Genomic DNA, 22160 nt, shown 5'->3' on the forward strand with positions numbered 1-22160 from the left:
GCCAAAATTAGGTTAATTAAGTTGCCTACCTTCTGGAACAGCCTTCGTCTTTGGTGCCTTAAAATGCTACCTTCGGAGGCAGCTCACTATAGGTTTTGGAACAGAGCTCTATTCTGCATTCTTGCTGCTCAGCTGCTTGCTCAAACTCCATCTCTTTGTTGTTGTATCTCTCATCTGTCAGTCTCTTCATCTTCACCTTCCTCTTTCTTTTTATTTTCTCTCTCTCCTTTCATCTCTGTATGTCTGTCCCTCTTTCTGCCCTTCCATCTTAATTCGGCTTCTCTCTCTACTTGTATATATCTATTTTTCTGTCTCTCCCCCTCTCAAGGTTTCACTCTTTTGCTTAATTCCACCACCACATCAAATTTTTTTCTCTAATATTCACGGGTGGACTAATATTCATAGGAATGGAAAGTTTCCTGCTTTGATCCTATCTTAAACTTATCAAAGACATGCCAGCACAATGTCATATTGCCATTGAAATATACAAGGACAAGACATAACTGCAGCAGGAGAAATTATTCCAAAAGGGGTGGGGAGAGAAAGCGGTTTTGTGTTTTAAAGTTGTGCTTTATTGAATTTGTGAATTTGTTTCCTCCTGAAATAACAAGCATTGTGACCATGCTACAACTGAGACCATTCTTTTATTTCTTGTTGAATGGAAAGGACAAATTTAGAAGGCTGAATATGTGTGTTGTTGGCTTGGACACTTTGTGCCTTTAACGAAGATGGAGATTTATCTCCTGAACATCTGTTTAAGATGTTGGTGTTTATTTTATGTTTTATTTTTATATATGGTAATCCATTTTAATGAGATTAAATGAATCCCTTTGCACATTCTGCAACTGTACCCTACTACTGTATGCAATCTCCATCCTTCACTTTCACTCTCTGCATTTTTTGCTTATTAACTAATAATCGTCAAACATTTCTCTGTTAAATGAATGACATTTGCGAAACATTTTTCTTACTGTTTGGCGGTAAAACAAGCATGGTTCATATATCACATGCTTTCTGGAAAATGCTTTTATCTGTCATCCTGAAACTGCATTATGTTTTTGCAAACAGGTCAGGGGAAAGGCCTGGTGGACCTTATTTCATGCCATTTGCAATTCCTCAATCTTCTCCCCAATAAATTTAAACAAATGCATACACAGTGCTTCTCTGTCAGAGCCTCTGTTCAATACAGGATGCTGATTGACAAATAATACTCATGTTGCAGTTAAAATGTGTCATTGAAATACTTTGCCTTTGATAAAATTGAGTAAAGTGATAGTGGTGTCAGTAGATATGTTTTCATGCTAAAATATGTTCAGTTAAATTGTACAACGTCACCAACAGGAAAGTGTACTGCTTTTGCAGTGAATTTAAGTGTATTGGCAATGTTGCATTTATGAAGATGCACTGTAAACTGACTTTTTTTTACACTTTTACTGGCATGCTCTACTTTCTGTTCAAAGTGGGCCACAATTTCCAAAAGTCCCTTAGACATCTTGACTTTTGCAGGACAAGCCTTGAGAGGTTAAGAGATAGAGAAGTAGCACTTGTTTTTGATGAGCAGAGTGGTTAAAATAAAATCCCTTGATTTAACCTAACAGCCAAATCAAGCTTGATTCTGAGCCAGTTGAACATGTTGTCCTTGTTCCCTTTCCAAAGATTCTTCTTCAAACCTCTGAGAATCCACTTTGAATAATCAAGCAAATTATATTAATGCCAGACCTGTTCCCTTTACAAAAGGCTTCACTACGATGTTGCGCTGCTAAGCGCTAGGGGAACAGCTTTAGCTGTGAGCCGAGCTGAATAAATGTGTGGAACACGTCAATGAACATTGACCGGAATTTATAGCCTCGGCTGATGTAATCATTAGATGCACCTGAGGCCAGGCTATAAATGGATACGTCACCAGGTGTCGTCAGAAACTCTTTTTTCAGAGCGATTCTGTTTCTGTGTGTTTCACACACCCTGTCAAAACTTTCTTTCCTCTGTTAGGAGATAGATTCAGTTAGGCAGTGTGCAGTGAACGTTGTTCTATTTTTCTCTTCTGTTTAGAAAATATTATATATATATATATATATATATATATATATTTCTAAAAAAAAAAAAAAAAGAAAGAGAGAATGACTGAAAGCAAACGGTGCGTGTTCCCCTCTTCTTGCTCTATAGCTGAAGACGGCACACATCAGTTTTTGCTGTTTGTTTGGGGGTAGAGCACGCTGCTCTCGCGTTGCAGCAGGGCGTGCTCGCCTCGCTTGCTTCCGGGAGTCAGCACTCACGAAAAGATCGTTCGTGGGGCTCGTGCATGGATTTGGCTGAGGAGCAAGAGACGGGTTGATCCCTTTCTCTCACTCTCTCCCCAAACCCAGCTGGTCCTTCACATGATCTCGAAGTGCGTTCCGACGCTTCTTCGGATCATGAGGTGGATCGCTATTCTCTTCCCGCCTCCGAGCTTTCCGTCCGCGATAAAAAATCTACGGAGGAATTGCTCGATGTTGTTACTCGTGCTGTTGCCAGATTGGACTGGCCACGCGAAAAAGAGACCCCCAAACGCTCCAATTAGGGGATAGATTTTATCTTCCAGTCTAAGAAAGGGAACGCCTCATGGGTCCCTTCCCTTTCTTTGATAACCTCCTTGAAGAGCTTTTTCTCTCATGGAGAACCCCTTAAAAAAAAAAAAAAAAAAAAATATATATATATATATTCTTCCCGTGTTCACATACCCTCGACGTCATTATATTCGACTATCGTGGGTGCTGAGGCACGGGGTATTCAGTGATGCCGCGGGTCGAAGAGACGCTTATGGGCTATCTCTCGCCGGGCTCGACATCGTCACTTAAGAAGCCCTCTCTCCCCTCAAAGCCTTATAGGACAACCTCCACTTTAGTGGGAAGGGCTTATCAAGCAGCAGGTCAGGCTGGTGCTGCTCTGCACACTATGCTGTTTTTCAGGCATACCAGGCTGACCTCCTGGACGACCTGAGTGTGGGTTCTGCGCTTGACGAGCAAGCCTCAGACCCACCTCGGTCCTGACTGAAGGGAGGCTCAAAAGCAAAGCGTGGCGAGTCGTGCTCCTCCTCCCAGGGATTGGGGACAGTCTCGCCACCCTTGCCAGCCCTCAGGACTATAAATTCTAGTAAGAGAAGACCCTGACGGTCTTGCGCCTAGATTAGGGGTAGCTCCCTCGGGACGGGCGCGTGCTTCACTTCACCCCTCCCGGTACCCCCTCGAAGCCCCTCCATTCCCGCCACCTCTTGGTGTTTCGGGTTGCAGAGGCTTCCGTCAAAATTGGGTGTTTTCGCTGTTCCTGCATTTTATTCAGGACGCGAAACACCCGACAACCCTCAACAGGAAGTGTTAGAATATAATACCCATCTCAGAGATCCTGGCAGCGTGGAAACTTCTGCCGGATATATCCTTTTCTGTGGGTCTTATAAGGGCGTCAGGATTTAATTCTCTCGCCGCTTTTCCGTGTTTCAACGGCGTGTTCTCACTACCGTAAACCGGATTTCTTTTTTTGTAAAAAAAAAAAAAAACTCTCAATCTCCTGGTTAAAGGGGCCATGGTATGTGTTCCCCTTCCAGAGAGAGAGTTAGGTTATTACACTAAATACTTCCCGTTTCCCATGGAGGGTGAGGGGTGGCGTCTGGCTTAGATCTTAAGCTTGAACTACCCGTGGGTGTTCAAGTCCAAGATGATGCCTGTCAAGACGGTCGTGTCTCAAGCCCTACAACTCGTTTGGCTGGTCACCATCGATCTTATGACGCACTTCTATACTTCATTTAGAAGTTCTGCCACAACATGGAAAGTTCCTGAGGTTCACTTCCGGGGGCGAAGTCTTCCAGGGTCAGGTTCTTTCACCCAGCCTAGCCCTTTTACCCACACATTCACAATGCATGATGTAGCGCTGGCTCCTTGCGACTCCGGGCATCTGCATTCTGAATTACGTAGACGACTGGCTGATCCTAGCGCAGTTCCAGGAACTGGCAGTTCAGCACAGGGACATTGTCTTAGCTCATCTGTTTCTCTGGGGTTGAGGCTCAACGCCAAGAAAAGCGTCCTCTCTCCCACTCAGAACACTGTCTATCGGGGCATCGTATGGAGTTCAATCACTATGCGGGCACAACTGTCTCCCGCTAGGATTGAGTCCATTCAGATCACCCTGAGCAAAGTCAGGCTAGGTTGCACTGTTATCAGTATCAACGATTTCCAGGTCTCAGGGCTGAACGCGTCCACGGTGATCCCTCTGGACCTTCTGCTCATGAGACCGTTTTTGTTGTGGCCAAAAGCCAGGGGATTTCTTCCAAGGGCCAAAACCCCTGGGCTAAATAGGGTTACGCGCCTCAGGCTTCGTTCCCTTTCTATGTGGTTCAGACCCCGGTTTTCTGCCTTGGGTCCCACTCTAGGTGCGTCTTGTTGTCGCAGACTGCTAACGACAGACGCCTCCCTGACGGGCGGGGTAGCGGCCTTAAGTGGTCGTCCAGCTTAAGGGGATAGGAGGGTCGTCAGCTCGGTTGTCACAGTCACTGTCTCGGGTTGATGGCTGTATTTCTGGCCCTGAAATACCTCCTCCTGAGGCTGCCATGTCTTGGTGCGGGTGGACAATACAGCGGTAGCCTCTTACATAAATCATCAAGGAGACCCACGTTCTTGTCAGCTGTATTTCTGACACGTCGGATTCTCCTTTGGGCCCAGGGCAAGCTCCTGTCACTCAGGGCAATTTACATCCCTGGACGCCTAAATGTGGGAGCAGATTTGCTGTCCAGACAGAACATACCGAGGGGCGAGTGGAAACTCCACCCCGAGGTAGTACAACAAATTTGGGAGAGATTTTACAGAGCAGAAGTGGACCTCTTCGCCTCTCAAGAGACTGCGCAATGTCCCTCTACTTCTCTCTGAGTCACCCAGCCCCCTGGGTCTGGACGCGATAGCGCATACATGGCCCAGAATGTGTCGGTATGCTTTTCCCCGGTTTCTCTGCTCCCGGAGTCTTAGCCAGAGTTCAGCCAGCAAGGGTCTTGCCTCTTACTGATAGCCCTCACTGGCCGAACAGGATTTGGTTCTCAGAAATTATATCTCTCCTCGACGGCTCGCCTTGGGCGATTCCGGACAGGAGGGACCTTCTGTCTCAGGCACAGGGGACGATATTTCATCCCGGCCCGAATTGTGAAACCTTTCATGTCTGGCCCCTAAGGGTACCAAATGAGGTTCACAGGGTTTTCTCTTGAGGTTATTGAGACCATTTCAAGTGCTAGGGCTCCCTCCACTTGGAACTGATCTGGGTAGATTTTACAGGGCAGAAGAGGACCTCTTCGCCTCTGTTGATAGCGCAATGTCTCCTCTACTTCTCCCCGAGTCGCCCAGTCCCCCCTCCCCCTCCCCCTTGGGAGGGGCTGAACGTAGTAACGCAAATGCACCTGCATGTGTTTCCTTCTACTAAAGTTCTTATTACAGAACCAGCTAACTGCCAGTTTGTTTCAGTTCTGGATTCTCTGTAGAAAGAAATGTCAGCGGGCACTTGCCTCGCCACTGCCAGGTTCTATGTGGCCACTGCGGTTTGCCACGGCTTGGTGGGCGGGGTGCCCTCAAAGAGGCATCCTCATTATTGCCCGGGCCTACGAGGCGCGCGGTCAAGCTTCGCCAGTAGGTTTCAGGGCGCACTCTACCAGAGGGCTCTCCTCCTCTAAAACCTTGGCTAGAGGTCTCCCTCTGCAGCAAGTTTGTGATGCGGCATGTTGTCCTCTCCGCACACATTCATTGGATTTTTATAGTTTGGATGTTTTGCCACTCTGGGCTCTTATGCCCTTGAGTCGACATCTCAGCCCATGCCTAAACAAGTTTGTGATGCGGCAGGTTGTCCCCTCCGCACACATTCATTGCACCTTTTTAGTTTGGATGTCCTGCACTCCGGGCTCTTATGCCCTTGAGTCGACATCTCAGCTCATACCTGAACAAGTTTGTGATGCGGCAGGCTGGCCCTCTCCGCTCACATTCATCAGTTTTTATGACAGGTTTGTGGTGCGATAGGGTTCTCTTCGCACACATTCATCGAACTTTATGGGCTAGATGCTTTGCTACTCCGGGCTCTTATGCCCTTGAGTCGGCATCTCAGCCCATGCCTAAACAAGTGTGTGATGCGGCAGGCTGGTCCTCTCCGCTCACATTCATCAGTTTTTATGACAAGTTTGTGGTGCGACAGGGTTCTCTTCGCACACATTCATCAAGCTTTATGGGTTAGATGCTTTGCTACTCCGGGCTCCTATGCCCTTGAGTCGACATCTCAGCTCATGCCTGAACAGGTTTGTGATGCGGCAGGCTGGTCCTCTCCGCTCACATTCATCAGTTTTTATGACAAGTTTGTGTTGCGACAGGGTTCTCTTCGCACACATTCATCGAACTTTATGGGTTAGATGCTTTGCTACTCCGGGCTCTTATGCCCTTGAGTCGACATCTCAGCTCATGCCTGAACAAGTTTGTGATGCGGCAGGCTGGTCCTCTCCGCACACATTCATCAAAATTGAATGGTTTAGATGTTTATTCTACTCCGGGCTCTTATGCCCTTGAGTCGACATCTGAAGCTCATGTCTGAGACCTCTCGCGTTTTTGTGAGTACACTGCACAACCGTAGGGGTCCGGACAGCCCCAGCGCGGCGGCGTGGGTATTGCGTTCCTCTAGCGCTTAGCAGCGCAACATCGTAGTGAAGCCTTTTGTAAAGGGAACGTCTCGGGTTACATGTGTAACCCTTGTTCCCTGAAAAAGGCGGAACGAGATGTTGCGCTGCTTTGCCGCACTGGGGCGTCCCAGGACTGCTCTTCAAAAAGAAGTATCTGACGACACCTGGTGACGTATCCATTTATAGCCTGGCCTCAGGTGCATCTAATGATTACATCAGCCGAGGCTATAAATTCCGGTCAATGTTCATTGACGTGTTCCACACATTTATTCAGCTCGGCTCACAGCTAAAGCTGTTCCCCTAGCGCTTAGCAGCGCAACATCTCGTTCCGCCTTTTTCAGGGAACAAGGGTTACACATGTAACCCGAGACGTTTTTAGTTTAGCTATTTAAATGTATAGAAACTTTAACCAATATGTATACATGTGAACAGTTTTACCTTTCTTACACAATAACTGGTCTTGGTTTAATATGCCAAGGGAATTAATGGAACCGCAAACTTGCATCACAGATTAGATTTAGACATTGTGTGTCTTTGGCAAGTTTTTTTTTTTTAAACCAAACATTAAAATTAACTATAAATGTTAAATTGAAAAACATTAAAAGAGGAAGTGTGAAGGACTCCTTCACACAGCTGGAACAATGGGAAATGCATACAGTATCTGGAATAAAATTGTAGTGACTGATACACCTAATTAATGTTTTCAACTCGAAAATTAAGCTTTTAAAAAAAATGTCATGGGCTGTCTTAAATTATTTCAAGTCAAGGCAATTTTTACTGAATAAAATCAGCAAATATGCAGCATTCGCGTATGTGTGTGTTTTGTGTGTGTGTGTGTGTGTGTGTGTGAGAGAGAGATTCACATTCTGCTCTGAAATTTTTGGTAACATCTAAATAACCTGGTTTCAATTTAAATAAAAATATTATGGAGCATGATTGAATCAAGCTATATTAGGTTACACTAACAAAAATTATTTTAAGAGTTAGATCAGGTAGAAATACTGATGCTCCTTAGCTTTTAACAATTGGTTACAATTGTAGGTTACTACTTTTAACAGTGATACAGTGGCTTCACAACAATATTTTACTGCTATATTCTTTCATTATCTGTGAGCAGATCCTATCTCAAATGATCTTTCATTACCTTTAAACCACATCCAAATCCAGTATACAGTTCTAAACGCAACAAAACACAAACCTTCATAATGCATTTTTTAAAAAGCAGGGCATCTGACACTCACACAGTCCCGTTCCCCTGAGAAATGCTTGGGCTCCCTGACTCTATCCCCAGTCTTTCATTTACATTTAAAGTGGCTCCAGACAGGCCTGAGTGCGAAGTGGATGGAGGAGGCCTCCACAGTCTCTGAACTCTAATAAATGGAGACTTTGAAGGGTTCTGGGGATTGGCTATGACACAAGGTTAACCTGGGCGCAGTTTCATTCGCAAGAGTGGGTCAGTGGCAAAAGAGTGAGATTTAGCCCCTCATGTGCGTATATGTGATGTGAGAAGGCATGTTTGCTAACATGGTTGCATTTAAAATCCTTTGGCATTTCTTAGTCATTCTGCAGAGAAAAACACATCAATAAACGATGGATGAATATTAGTGGCACGCTTCTGCTAAAAACTGTCTGAACATGTTTTTGTGGTAGTGTTTGTGTACGTTCTTATCTTTAAAGGAATATTCGGGTTTCAATACAAGTTAAGCTCTATCGACAGCATTTGTGGCATAATGTGCAGTACCACAACATTTTTATTTGACTTCTTTTAAAAAACAGACAAAACCAAGGTCACAATGGGGCACTTATAATGGAAGTGAATGGGACACATTTTTGTAGAGGGATAAAAGGCAGAAATGTGACACTTATAATTGCATATTGTTTATGTCTTGTGGCTGTGTTTTGAAACAGTGCGTATATTAATGTTTACGGACTGGCCCAATTCACTTCCATTGAAAATGCCTCACTGGAACCCAGATTTTTGCTTTTTTCTAAAGAAAAAGAGGGGCCAGTTGAAATAACTTTTTGGGTTAATCAACTAAATTTCCTAATTGGAAGTCAATTTTGAGACACTAAAATGTGTATGATTCAGTTTGATCAAATTAACTTATTTAACATTATATTGGTAGTTAATTAAAAATAAGATTTTATTTACTTCAAAAGCAAAATACATTTTTAGCTGAAAAAAATTATCTTTTAAAAACATAGGAGAGCATATTTGCCTCTGTGTGTGTGCATGTATGGCAATACAATATGTATATGGCAGCAATAAATGTTTTGTGAACTTGAATCGTCTTGAGACATATTGAAACATGATGTTGTGGTACAGAATAGCTTAGCTGCCATACTTACCAAATTTGAAACACTGCCCCCAGTTGCCAAAGCCATAAGTGTTGTTGGGCATATTGGTTATTTTGAGCTCCATTTTCCCGGTAAAATGTTCACAGAAGGGCGCCCAAAAAAGGTGTGAAGTTATATAAACTGTACCCCAAACCTAAACCTGACCATCAGTGAAGTAAAAATTGTATGTTGTCTGAAACACACTCATCAATGATTATGCATACGTGATTATTCCCTGGTTTCAATGCCGGATACGACCTGGGTCTCCCACACTGCTGATGCAATGTGCTACCAGTCACACAACAAGGAAATTTAAACACCCTGCAGCAGATGCAAAAATGTCTGATAGTGATAGTGCTTGTCAGTGAGTCGGCATTATGTGGCCAATCCTAGCTACTGGAAATCTCTGAAACAACATGACGACTTCCCGTGTGCTTATGTTGGTTTTTAAGACCCAGACAGAAAAAAAACGTGTACTTTCATTTTCTCTTAAATGTAGTAGAAGATAAGCTCACATACTCCCTCTTTCCCTTTCTGTCACACGCATTCTCAAATGCACAAACCTGTTTTGTAGAGACCGGGCTTTGATGCTTTTGCTGGCACCACACATTCAGATAAAGGCAGAAAGAGAGATACTGTAGAGGAAGATAGTTCTTTCATGAGTAAAAGAAAGACAGACAGTGATATAAGGAGAGATGAACGCACTCGTTGATTGGTCTGAGGTATTGTGCTTAATCATATGGAATATAGCATTAAGAGTGTATGACGAGAGGAATGGGCTTTGATAGATTAAAATCCTAATTATAGAGTCTCCAGAAGAAAAGACCAGCACTGGAGACCAAACTCAAGCTGGTGTCATTAGAATAGACGTCATCTGGGAGCTCTTAGAGAACTCTCCTTTAATTCTCTTTTTCGCTCAAATCATTTTGTTCTGTATTTCTTCAGAACTCTCCCTCTCCCACACTCTCTTCACATCTCTCTTTTTAATCACACTTTCCAGGATTGTGAAGGCTTTTTTTATGTCTTATTCTGCTGAATGTTTCTCGTTTCTGTCCAAGTTCTTCCTCTCGGTTTCTTTGCTGTGCCATTTATTTTCACACTTTTCTTCCTTTATCTTCCTGACTGTTTGACGTTCTGTTTTTCTTATATACCTGCCTTTCTCTCTCTCTCTCTCTCTCTCTCTCTCTCTCTCTCTCTCTCTCTCTCTCTCTCTCTCCCTCTCTCTCTTCACTATCCCTCCCTCTGTCGTTCCTTCTCCAGCAAAGTAAACAAAGTCAATTATAATTTCACACTGTATAATTATTTTCCCTTTCTGTGTAATCTGTAAAAAGCCTTTTATTTCTCCCTCTTTCTAAATGCTCTATCAAAGCTGTCCTTCAAAAGAGCAACTTGCATGGAAATCAAAGTCTGTGAAAGGATTTCATCTTATACATTGAGCTTTCTTAACTAATGCATTTCCTTTGATTGTATACATGCTTAGATATGCATAAATACACATACTTAGAGATCACGCTCATGTTTTGCATTGTTCTTTTATTGCTTATACAACACGACAGGTTAATTGTTCACACATTTAGAACAGCAGTGTGGTGAGATTATTCCCACCTCGCGAATGAACATGCCTAATGGCCAATTTGTTGCTGAAAACTGTTAAATGTGAAATGTTTTTGACACAACCAGATGAGCACCAGAAAAGAGGGTAATCTTTATATGTGTAGTAAACTAACCCAAAACCACAGTCAGATTCACTATATTTTTCCCCAATTATTCATTTGGCAAGGTTTCAGAGTAATAATAATGAAAACAAAATACAGAACTGCTGCATTTAAATTATTGCTTGGTGTGCCACTAAATGGAAATAGTTTTGTGACATCAAATACATTAGGAAAATAAAATGTTACATTCACATAGCAGCTTGAAACAAACAGTTTGGCTTTTCTCCAGACAGAACAGCACTTTGATCACACTCCCAGTGACTAGTTGGAATGTTTGTATGGGATAATTTAAAAATGTTTCTCATCTGTTGAAATGGCAAAACTACTACTTAAGAGATCCCCTTTGACGTTGTCTCTGAAAGTAAAAGGCAGCTTCATAACAGACAAAATTCAGTTAAGTAGTGACCTGCTGGCTGTACTTATCCTGGTTATAAAGCTATATTACCAAATAAACAAATAAATGGGCAAAAATGGTTGATCTGAATTGCAAAAAGACTGCAGAGTAAAGGCACAGTCACACATACCGTCACATGGTGAAATTCCATGGGCGAAATACAGTCATCTCAATGGGAATCTGCGCCTTAATGGATTTCGTGTGGAGTTCAAGTTTGGTGAACTTTAACTGGCGAAATCACCATGTTGATCAATGGGAAGTCGCTTGGTTTGGCAGTGATGTCTGTGTGGGTAGTGCTTCATACACAGCTACAATGATTATTCACAATGGACAAGGATGTCATTTTAGCAGTGAGTTTCTTTTTATATTAAGTCTCACAGAGTATAAATTGCAGCATTAAAGAGAGACTGATTGATCATTATATTTTTGATGATTTCACACATGCTCAATGTCTGCCCAGGCCATCTTCATCTGCAAAATTTTGCCTTGCGAATTTATGTGTGACCGTGCTTTGATACAAGAGACATGAAGCTAGGACTGCTATGTTGGAAAAAAGGTTTTGACAATGATCAGTTATGTAGGTCAGCGGCCATTATACAAAATGCCATGATTTACTAATCACAATTAGTATACCCGGGTGTAACAATGAAGGGAAATGTTTCACATATATACATTCATATATTTTAATTCTTAAGAGTATTTTTTATTAACAGATAAGTACGTGTTTCATCCAGGCAACAATGGAAAGACTGGTGAAGTCATTTTGTTTTACCACTGAGGTTCACACCTTCACCTGGAGCTTGCTGTGTGTTGGTTTAAACTTCTGTTTGTTTGTTTTTAGTTATTTTAAATCTGACATTAATACTGCCATTGCTGACCTTCAGGTTGATTTTTAGTGGTCTTGTGGGGAGTAGAGACACCAAGCCTTTGCAGGTGAATTTAGTGTGTTAAGTGTTGGTTGAATTGCTTTGTTGGAGCTTTAGACAAAATCCCATTACTGCAGGCTAAATGTCAACATAGACAATATTTATCACATAATGCTTTTTCACTGTTTTTGGCATGCTGGCAGATGCAGTGTGATGCAACTCGAGTGGCTAGGGGTGAGAGAATTTGCACAAACGAGTAGGTGTGGCAATTTAAAACATCATCCCATGAACTGGAAATACAAGATAGATGGAAATAAATTCACTAATGCTTCCAACACAGCTACTTCAAATTCCAAAACAATGACTAACCTCCTGTCCTTGTTAGAGTATTCACATAAACATAGCATAACTTTTGCAGAAAAGTACCACTGATTTTAAGGTTCTGAGAAGTTTTGAAAGAAAAGATATATCACCTGAACCACTGAACTCTGACTTTAAATGTTCTAAAACAGTCAATTTCTAAAAGCAGTGTCTGCTGACAAATATAATGAGATTAATAATATGTTGAAGTGTTTGTAACAACACAGTGCTTTTTTTATCCTCTTCATCCAGACTTACAGAATAAATTAACTCTGAGCTGGATGCAGGCTGAAACAAAATAGTCTCCCAGAGGTTAATTGTATCTAGGGGCGCAAATAATGACAGGGGTCTCAACTAGGGATGTCACGATTATATGGTTTATATTATAATATTATTATATTATTATACAGATTATAAAAGTCACAGTTATTATAATCTTCAGGATTTCGAATCTGAGTTTAAAAATTGTGAAATGTATAAAGTGCCTGATGTGGTCTTCTGCTGTTGTAGCCAATTTGTCTCAAGGTTCGACGTGTTGCTCACTACAGTTGAAGCAACTACTCACTCTTACAGTTAAAGCGTGGTCATCTGAGTTACCATAGCCTTTCTTTCAGATCAAAACAGTCTGGCCAATCTCTGTTGACTCTCTCATTAACAAAGACATTTCCATCCACAGAACTGCTACTCACTGGATTTTTTGGTTTGTTTTTGGCACTATTCTGAGTAAACTCTAGAGACTGTTGTGCGTGAAAATCCCAGGAGATCAGCAGTTACAGAAATACTCAAACCAGTCTGTCTGGCACAAACAATTATGCCATGTTCGAAATCACTGAGATCAAATTTTTTCCCCATTCTGATGGTTGATGTGAATATTAACTGAAGCTCCTGACCTGTGTCTGCCTGATTTTATGCATTGCACTGCTGCCACATGATTTGCTGATTAGATAATCAGCGACTCATGTTACATGTAATCATGCAGCTGTTACTATGGTTACGGAAGGTGTCCGTATGACGCTTGCAGGTATTGCAAACTGAAGGTGAACTTTCAATTCATGTGAAACTGGGGCTACACAGGAACTGAGAAATATAACAGAGGAATTCGATTTACCAGACTCTTATCCACCAAAAATGTGACTTAAAGCTGAAGTATGTAACTTTTCTTAAAAAAAGAAACTTAAAATGCAGTGACAACCATAAGTAAGCCATTTATTTGTTAATTTTCTTGAAACTTGACTATACTTTTATATTGTGACGTATTTCACAATACTATACTTTTATATTGTGAGTTATACAGATTATTGAACAAGAAAGAAATGTAAGGTGGGGACTTGATTTTATCCATCGGTTGTTGATTGGATTGTGAAATGTGGACGTTGTATACCGGAATGGAGGCAAATCTGAATGCGAGTTTGCAGTCGACACACAGACACAAAAACACACCCCTTCAACCGTGCTGCTCGAGCTCGAGCTGGCTAACGAGTAAATTGAGCAGCGATCTCAAATCACTGATAATAAAACTGACAAAATGATTGCACAAGCACATCACAGTCTTTGCTTACGACGAGGCCAGGACCTACCATACTACATTAGGGACCCCCCATAAGAAGTCAAAAAAAGACTTGGTCCCCAAATATTTGTATTTTAGTAAATATATAATGACAAATACTATTTAATTCATGCTGTCAAGGCTCCCTCTCCCTCACTCCACACAGCGCTCACTCTCCCCTGAGTTGATTACATGCCCCTGCACATCATCAGTACTCTAATCATGGACTGCATAAAACCCCAATCTCACACTCAGTCACTTGTCTGTTCTCATCTATGTACACCCTAAAACTACGGACTCCTTAGCCACTTCAATACTTACCAGTTTGTTTACCTAACTATTTATTTGTTCCCATCGTCTGAGTTTGGTGTATGTTTCGTCCTCCATGTATTCCTTCAGCCATTTGATTCTCCCATTGTTTGTCATAATTCCTACAAGTACCAAAAGACTGTTGTGTGTTTTCGAATCATCCGCAATTTGTTAATTACCCTGTTTGGAGTTTACTCAGCTGCTGTTTGTGTTATACCTGTGTTTGGATTACCTCACCTTGTCCATCCCTCTGCCTCTGAGAGTTCGTACTCTGACACATGCAGTTAGGATACGGTCAATTTCGTGACTTATTTACAATAATCAGGGATCTACAGTGCAAGTGTTTTACTCGCATTTGCGAGTTAAAAATACTGCTTGCAAATGCAGAAAATTATTTGGGTGCACCGGTACGAGTAACAGCTGATCTAACGTCCAAAGTTATGAACTTGTTGCTGCCTACCATCAGAATAAAAAATCCCTATTGCATCTTCCCTCAAATACCAAATACTTTTAAAAGAAGCACATTAGTTATTTTCTCTCTCACATGGCTGCGAGCACTGTCCTCTCCCTCCCTTCATGAGATATACCACATGAAGATGGTTTAGCAGAGTTTCTTGCTTGTTTTTATGTGTCAGAATGACAGACATCATTCTGAGTAATGACGGATTCATCTCGCGCTCACACGCAAGATTCTGAGAAAAATAGCGAGTTAAATAAAAATGTGCAAATCCATAAAAATATGCAAATCCATAAAAATGTGCAATAAGTGTCTGTTGAGGGGGCGCTATTTTTCTGCTGTAGTTTTTGACAGCCTTTTCTGCTCAATATTGGTTTCAGTAAAGCTCATTTGGTATCTTTGGCGTGTGGAATTTTGGAAATAGGGGCGTGGCTAATCCAATGGCTCAGTTTGTGGAAATTCTGTAATGGCTAAAATCACTTTAATCTCATTGTTTTCTATTTTAGTTTTGCTAATAATTATCAAAAACATGATGAATTTTGAAAAACTTTTGGGAGTGGCATAGCTTATTGAAATGCTTATAACTCCTGAAAGGAGTGATCCATGTTTATGAAACCTGGGACACACCCCAAGGATATATAACAATTAAAAAAAATGTCTCCGACTCTGGGACCCCTGTTGCGATCAGCTTCTCATTTAATATGCAACACATTTGTCCAAGGTCCTAAGTATGTCTACGAGGTCAATCAAACCTTTTTGATTTTCAATGTGCACCGACCCCACTGATTGCTACTTATGCTTATAGCATAAGTTTGTTTGAACATCCTGGTTCAATTGGATATATATTTGTAGTTGCGCTGGTTTGGATTGTGTTATTTACAAAGTCGTGGTCTTGATCTTGTGGTCTTGGTCTCATGACCTCTTGAGACCATATCAATGCAGTCTTGTTCTGGATCTGCGTCTCGTTACTCAGTGTTTGGTCTGGGTCTGGGTCTCGAGGGGTCTAGTTTTGGTGTGGCTCTGGGTCTCGAGGGGTCTAGTTTTGGTCTGTTTCTCGTGGGGTCTAGTTTTGGTCTGGGTCTGGGTCTTGAGGGGTCTAGTTTTGGTCTGAGTCTGGGTCAGATGTCTGTGTGCGCATTTCACATGCAGCAGACTCCACTACACTCATTCTGATGAGCTCAATAATTCCTGTCACACGCATCTCCACCTCAGCATTGACAACATGCTTTATCCTATGATTTTGTCTCACTCTGTCCCCATTTTTTCTCTTCAACAGTTGAACAGAAAGGACAGTTGGAGAAAGAGAGCGGTCTGCGGATTCTTGAGGCTGGACTGAGTGATGTAAGTCAGAGGAAAAGAGTCTTCTCTCTCTCGCCTTTTCCCCCTCACCAATGATGACATCCTCCTTTACCAGAGTGCAACCCATAATGAGCATGTTTTATGCTCAAAATCTCTCCCTTAAAGATATATAGTTCTTCCAAAAATGTTATTCTATCTTCCTTTACTCACCCTCATGAATTTCCAAAACCATTTGACTTTTCTCATATTTAGCAGAATGTCCAAGCTGCTCTGTTCCTAGTCATCATTCACTTTTATTGTCATTCTTTTCTATAGATGTCATTGTCATTCTGCAAGATAATCCATTTGTGTTCCATGAAAAAAAAAAAAAGGTAATATGAGTTTGGAACAAATTGAGGGCAAGTAAATGATGAGAGATTTCTTTGGCTGAACTACAGTGTCCCTTTAACTTAAATAATCTGTTATAGAGGTTGTGGATATCAAACTCAAGCATGAAATGTTACAGATTATCACTTAAATCACAAACATCAACTGAGATATGTTCAAGTTATCTATTTGAGGCCTTATTCCATTGATGTAAATGACCTTTGTGGTGCTAGTAGTCCACATGTGGTGGCCAAGTAAAGTTAAAAGCTAAATAGTACTTATGTGTAGGTGTTACCTAATAGTTAAAAGTCTGGCCTTCCACATGACAGATTAAATACCAGAATGGGGATGAGAATGAAATACTGTAGCAACTACACGTAAACTGAGTTCACAACATTACTGAACTAGTATTCTATTCCCTACTATCAATGTTCCATAATATCCATTATCCTTGCTGTTTGCTTATACAACCCCAATTCTGAAAAAGTTGGGACAGTATAAAAACAAAAAGGAGTGATTTGTAAATTATATTCACCCTTTGCTATATTGAAAGCACTACAACAAAACATTTAGCATCTCCTGTTTCACAAATTCACCTTGTGAATTAAATTTTTCTTTTTCTTTTTTTTTTATGTACAGTAATTTCAAATCAGACGATTGCAACACACTCCAAACAAGTTGAGACAGGGGCAATTAAGGACTAATAACAATTTGATGAGTTGAAATAACACGGCAATGTGAAACAGGAGATGGTAAACAGGACCTATGCTGCTACAACTGCTATGTTGCTTGAAACCGCACCCAAGACTTGTGTATATGGTTGAGTGACAATAAAGAGATTTGATTTGAGGTGTGGCAATCGTGTCATAGTATATAAGGAGCCCCCCAAAACAGCCTAGTCATTCAAGAGCAAGGATCATTCGAGACTTGTTGTCATATTCCCTGTTGTTTTTGGTCTTGTCTTTTAAGTTGTAATTCTTGTTTAGTTCCTGTTTCCTGTTAATTTTTGTTGTACTTTTGTAGTTTCATTTTATGATTGGTTTTCCCTTGATTGTGTTCTTCATTCCCTGATTGTTTCCCCAGGTGTTTTTGTTTTTGCCTTGTGTATTTAAGCCCTTGTTTCCCCTGGTTAGTTTGTCAGTCTTTGCATGTATTGTTGGATGCTCTGTACTTTGTTCCCTGTGTTTGTTTCATTATATTCTGAGTTAGTTTGTTTATTCTTTGTTAATAAAAGCTGTGTTTAGATCCTCATTCCTCGCCTGCCTCATCACAGAATGACTGAGCACCGAAATGGATGTAGCAGCGGTCTTCATCCGGTTGAGTCGAGCGAACCTCCCAATTATAGAATACTCTTGTCTGTTCAGCACCATTGCCAGATTCACATGATTTGCTGATGCCGACTTGAAGTCCTGGTACCAGATTGGCCTCCTTGTTCAGGAGTGGAAGGAATTGCCGGAGACTAGTGACTACACGTGGGAAGAATATGTATATGTATGCGAGTTAATTTTAGAGATGTTCGCTTCAGAGAAACCTCATAAAGAGCCAGTGCCCATGCCTGCCATGGCCAACGAGCCAATGCCAACGCCTGCCACGGTCAACGAGCTGGATGCCTCGTCCGTCCCAGAGCCAGCATTGCCAGCCTAGTCCGTCCCAGAGCCAGCGTTGCCAGCCTCATCCGTCCCAGAGCCAACGTTGCCAGCCTCGTCCATCCCAGAACCAGCGTTGCCATCTTCAGCCATCCAGAGGAGGAGGAAGAGAAGAAAGGCTTCTGTTCCCCCTCTCTCCACGGCTCCACCCTAGAGTCTTCCATGGCTCCGCCTTCCACGGCTCCACCCCAGAGTCTTCCAAAGCTCTCCCTTCCAAGGCTCCGCCCCAAGACTCTTCCATGTCTCCGCCTTACACGTCCCCTCCCCAGAGTCTTCCATGGCTCCACCTTTCACGACTCCACCCCCGGTGCCTTACACGGCTCTGCCTTATACGGCTCCACCTGCTCCCCCAGAGATTCCTCCTTCTGCGGTTCTGTCCAACTTACCAGAGCCTCCTGACCCTGTCTCAGCCCTGCAGCCACCTCTTAGGCCTCCTGAACCTGCCTCAGCCCTACGGCCGTCTCCCAGGCCTCTTGAGCCTTTCTCAGCCCTGCGGCCATCTCCTAGGTCGCCTGACCCTTTCCCTGTCCTATGGCCATCTCTCAGGCCTCCTGTCCCTGCTCTGTGGCCACCTTCCAAGCATTCTGACCCTGTTCCTGCTCTGTGGCCACCTTCCAAGGCTTCTGACCCTGTCCCTTCTCCACCAGGGCTGGACTGGTAATCTGGCATACCGTGCATTTTCCCGGTTGGCCGACACACTTTTGGGCTGATCAGAGATGGAATGTCCATCGGGAGAGCCGTGCGGGCCATTAGTTGTGCCGTGATATGTGCTGAATGGGCCGCGATAAGCAATGAGCTGTCACGTTATGCAGAACGGACCACAAAATGGTGCTGTGATATGCAGAAAAGGACAGCGAACCCCCCACCGCTCAACAGTTGGGCCAGTTGCAATGTAATATCCCTGGCCGATTTCTCTTCCCAGTCCAGCCCTAGCCACCACCCAGGGCTCCTGATCCTGCCTCGGACATGCGGCTGCCTCCCAGGCCTCCTGACCCTATCCCTGCTCTGTGGCCACCTCCCAAGCCTTCTGACCCTGTCCCTGCTCTGTGGCCACCTTCCAAGCCTTCTGACCCTGTCCCTGCCCTGCCTCCTCACGTGCCTCGTCACACTTGTCAATTTGCTAACAGATACTTCAGCAAATAATCCAATACTTTGAGAACAATGTTCCCCAAAGACAAATTCAAAAGATTTTGGAAATGTCACCCTATACAGTGCACAATATAAGATACAAGCAATCTGGTCAAATCTCAGTGCATAAAGGGCAAGATGAAAACTACTTCTGACTGCGCATAATCTCTGATCCCTCAGACGCCACTGTCTTAAAAAAACATAATTCATCTGTAATGGATGTCATGAACATGGGCTTGGGATAACTTTAGTATACCTTTGTTAGTCAACACCATTCGCCGCTGCATCCACAAATGCAAGTTAAGACTTTACCATGCCCTACATCAACACTGTCCAGAAGCGCTGCTGACTTCTCTGGGCTCGATCTCATCTTAGATGGAAATTAGAACAGTGGAACCATTTTGTTTGGTCCGATGAGTCACATTTCAAATAGTTTTTGAAAAACACAGCCATTGTGTTCTCCAGGCCAAAGATGAAAAGGACCATCCAAGATGTTCTCAGCATCAGGTCCAAAAGCCAGTGTCTGTATGGTCCAGGTGTGTGTCAGTGCCCATGGCATAGGTAACTCGCACATCTGCGAGAACATCATGAATGCAGACAGATATGTACACATTTTGGAGTAGCATATACTGCCATCCAGAAGCATCTTTTCCAGCAATGTCCCTGAATTTTCAGCAGGACAACTTCAAACCACATACTTGCTGAATATGCAGAGAGTGCTAGATTGGCCACGAAGACCCCTAACAATTGTAAAGCTAAAGACGGGCATAATGGATGAATGGGGGAGAATTCCACTTTTTAAACATAACAAACCTGTGTCTTCAGTGCCTAGATGCTTAATAAATGTTATTAGAAGAAATGGTGATGTTTCACAGTGGTAAACACTCGACTGTCCCAACTGTTTTGGACTGTGTTGCAATCATCTGATTTGAAAGTACTGTACATTTAAAAAGAAAAACTATGAAATTAACAAGGTAAAACATCATATAATGTTAAGTTGTAGGGATTTGCCACTACATCAAAGGGTGAATATAATTTTTGTTTTTATTAGCATTTTTCATACTGTCCCAACTGTTTTGGAATTGGGGATGTAATAGATTTGGAAAAATCAATGTTAACAAAAACATTGTGTGGTGGTATATTAGTAAAAAAAAACTGTTTCTAGATGGTAATTCCATGGCATTTTTATTTATACCATGGTACTGAATGATTAGCTGCATATACCATGGCTTTTACATGGTATTCCAGGGTGCAGTACTTCAAAGAATACAATGATAATGCCATGATACTTTTGATACTCTTTGGTTAGTGTAAAATGCTCTATTCCTTTAGATTTTAAGAACTTATAAAGCTCCAATATAAAACAAATCCATAAATGCCCTTTCATTTTAAAAGTATTTTATAATTTAATATGTATGGTACAATGTTCACCTCTTTTGCTCAAAGGATTTAGGTTAAATCATGATAACTCTTTCATTGATTGTGTTCTTTATATTTGTGTGTGTTTACGAGGACATTTTTTAGGTTACAAACTGGTAATTACAAGTGAATTATGCTATAAATTTGGTTAGGATTAGGGGATAGAATCTATAGTTCCTACAGTATAAAAAACATTATTTCTATGGAGAGTCCTCATAAGGATAGCCACACCAACGTGTGTGTGGGGGTATGAGTGTTTGATTGCCATTAAATAGAGCTAAGCGGATCGCTCTGTCACTGTTTCAATAGGCTGTCTGTTGCAGTGGCAACATGACAAAAATGCTCTGTCAATCAAAATGGCCACACAACAGAGAGAGAGAGAGAGAGAGATATCTCAATCAGATGCATAGACAGAGATGTTTTGAGACTATTGCCTAACATGCAGACATTTGACAATTTTACAGGATACTTAAATTGAAATGAAGTTTCATTCCACATGAAACACAACCTCTGGTTGAAACATAAACTATACTGCCCAGGATTACTGTTTATTGCATGGGTAGTTAAATAACTTTGATTGCAAACTGTAAAACTTGTTTTTCTTTTGTTTTGAATAACCTGAATAATCATTGAGGATGTCCTTTTACAGATTTAACCTTGATGTCCACATATGTGACATTTTAAATAATACCAAACTATAGAAAGTCATATTTTTTTTATGAAATAGTTTTTTATGTTTCCAGAGGTGTTGGTTATTCATGTGTGAAAAGGAGGAGGGCAGGGCCGGGCCGTGAGTGCATGCAGCCAGCCCCCAATCGGGCTAATCAGTCAAGGAGAGGGATAAGGTCAAGCTGGATGCGGCAGTTCTGGAGAGAGAGAGAGAGATAGTCGTGTGTGTTTATGTTTGTGTCTTTTTAAGTTTTCATTAAACATTATTTTGATGGTTTGTCCAGTTCAAACCTCCTCCTTGCCCATCCTTTATATTGTTACATCATGTTTTTGAGACATTACAGACATTATATTAGAAATGAACACAATTAATTCTGATTCAAAGTAATGGCCAGCATCATCCAATCACTGCCAACCATGTTAAAATTAAATTATAAATCATAAATTCTGAATCTATATACTGATTACAATTGTCCCATGTTTGACAAACATGTTGAGTGGCCAAAGTATCATCTGCTGCCTGAAACTAAACTTTTGATAGTGTAGCGAATCAGCTCTATATTCTTCCACCATTAGGTAGCGAATCAGCTCTATGAAATATTAATAATCAATCATAACTTGTTATAATCAATTATGAATATTTGGATCAGTTAATCGGGTTAACTTGATGTAGCTACATTAACATTACAACCAAATACTCGGTTCATCCCGTGAACACTCAATATTGGTTATTAATTAATTAATTAATAGAAATGTACATTTCTGGGGCAAGGGAAATGTCTTTCTTACTAAGTATTAAGAGCAAGTAGTCAAAATCTATGATTAGTGACTTTAGATATGAGCTTGAGACACAGACAACTTTACATGTGACATGAACAAGACTTTATTAACTAGACTAAACATTTAAACTACTCTAACATACATATACATACATTCATACAGTTTACCAAGGGAAAGAGGGCTGAAGCAGAATACAGGAAGG

General features: G+C 41.7%; 1 protein-coding gene across 2 annotated transcripts in view; it reads left to right on the forward strand.

Annotated features, from left to right (window-relative positions):
* Positions 1-22160, forward strand: part of LOC127653148 (receptor-type tyrosine-protein phosphatase N2-like) — a 266087-nt gene that overhangs the window by 160048 nt on the left and 83879 nt on the right. For both annotated transcript variants that reach the window (XM_052139704.1, XM_052139714.1), the window contains one exon: positions 15928-15992. In XM_052139704.1, the coding sequence (XP_051995664.1) occupies positions 15928-15992 (65 nt within the window). The remainder of the gene's footprint in view (positions 1-15927; positions 15993-22160) is intronic.

The sequence above is a fragment of the Xyrauchen texanus genome, chromosome 2 (assembly GCF_025860055.1).
Source record: "Xyrauchen texanus isolate HMW12.3.18 chromosome 2, RBS_HiC_50CHRs, whole genome shotgun sequence".
Classification (NCBI taxonomy): domain Eukaryota; kingdom Metazoa; phylum Chordata; class Actinopteri; order Cypriniformes; family Catostomidae; genus Xyrauchen; species Xyrauchen texanus.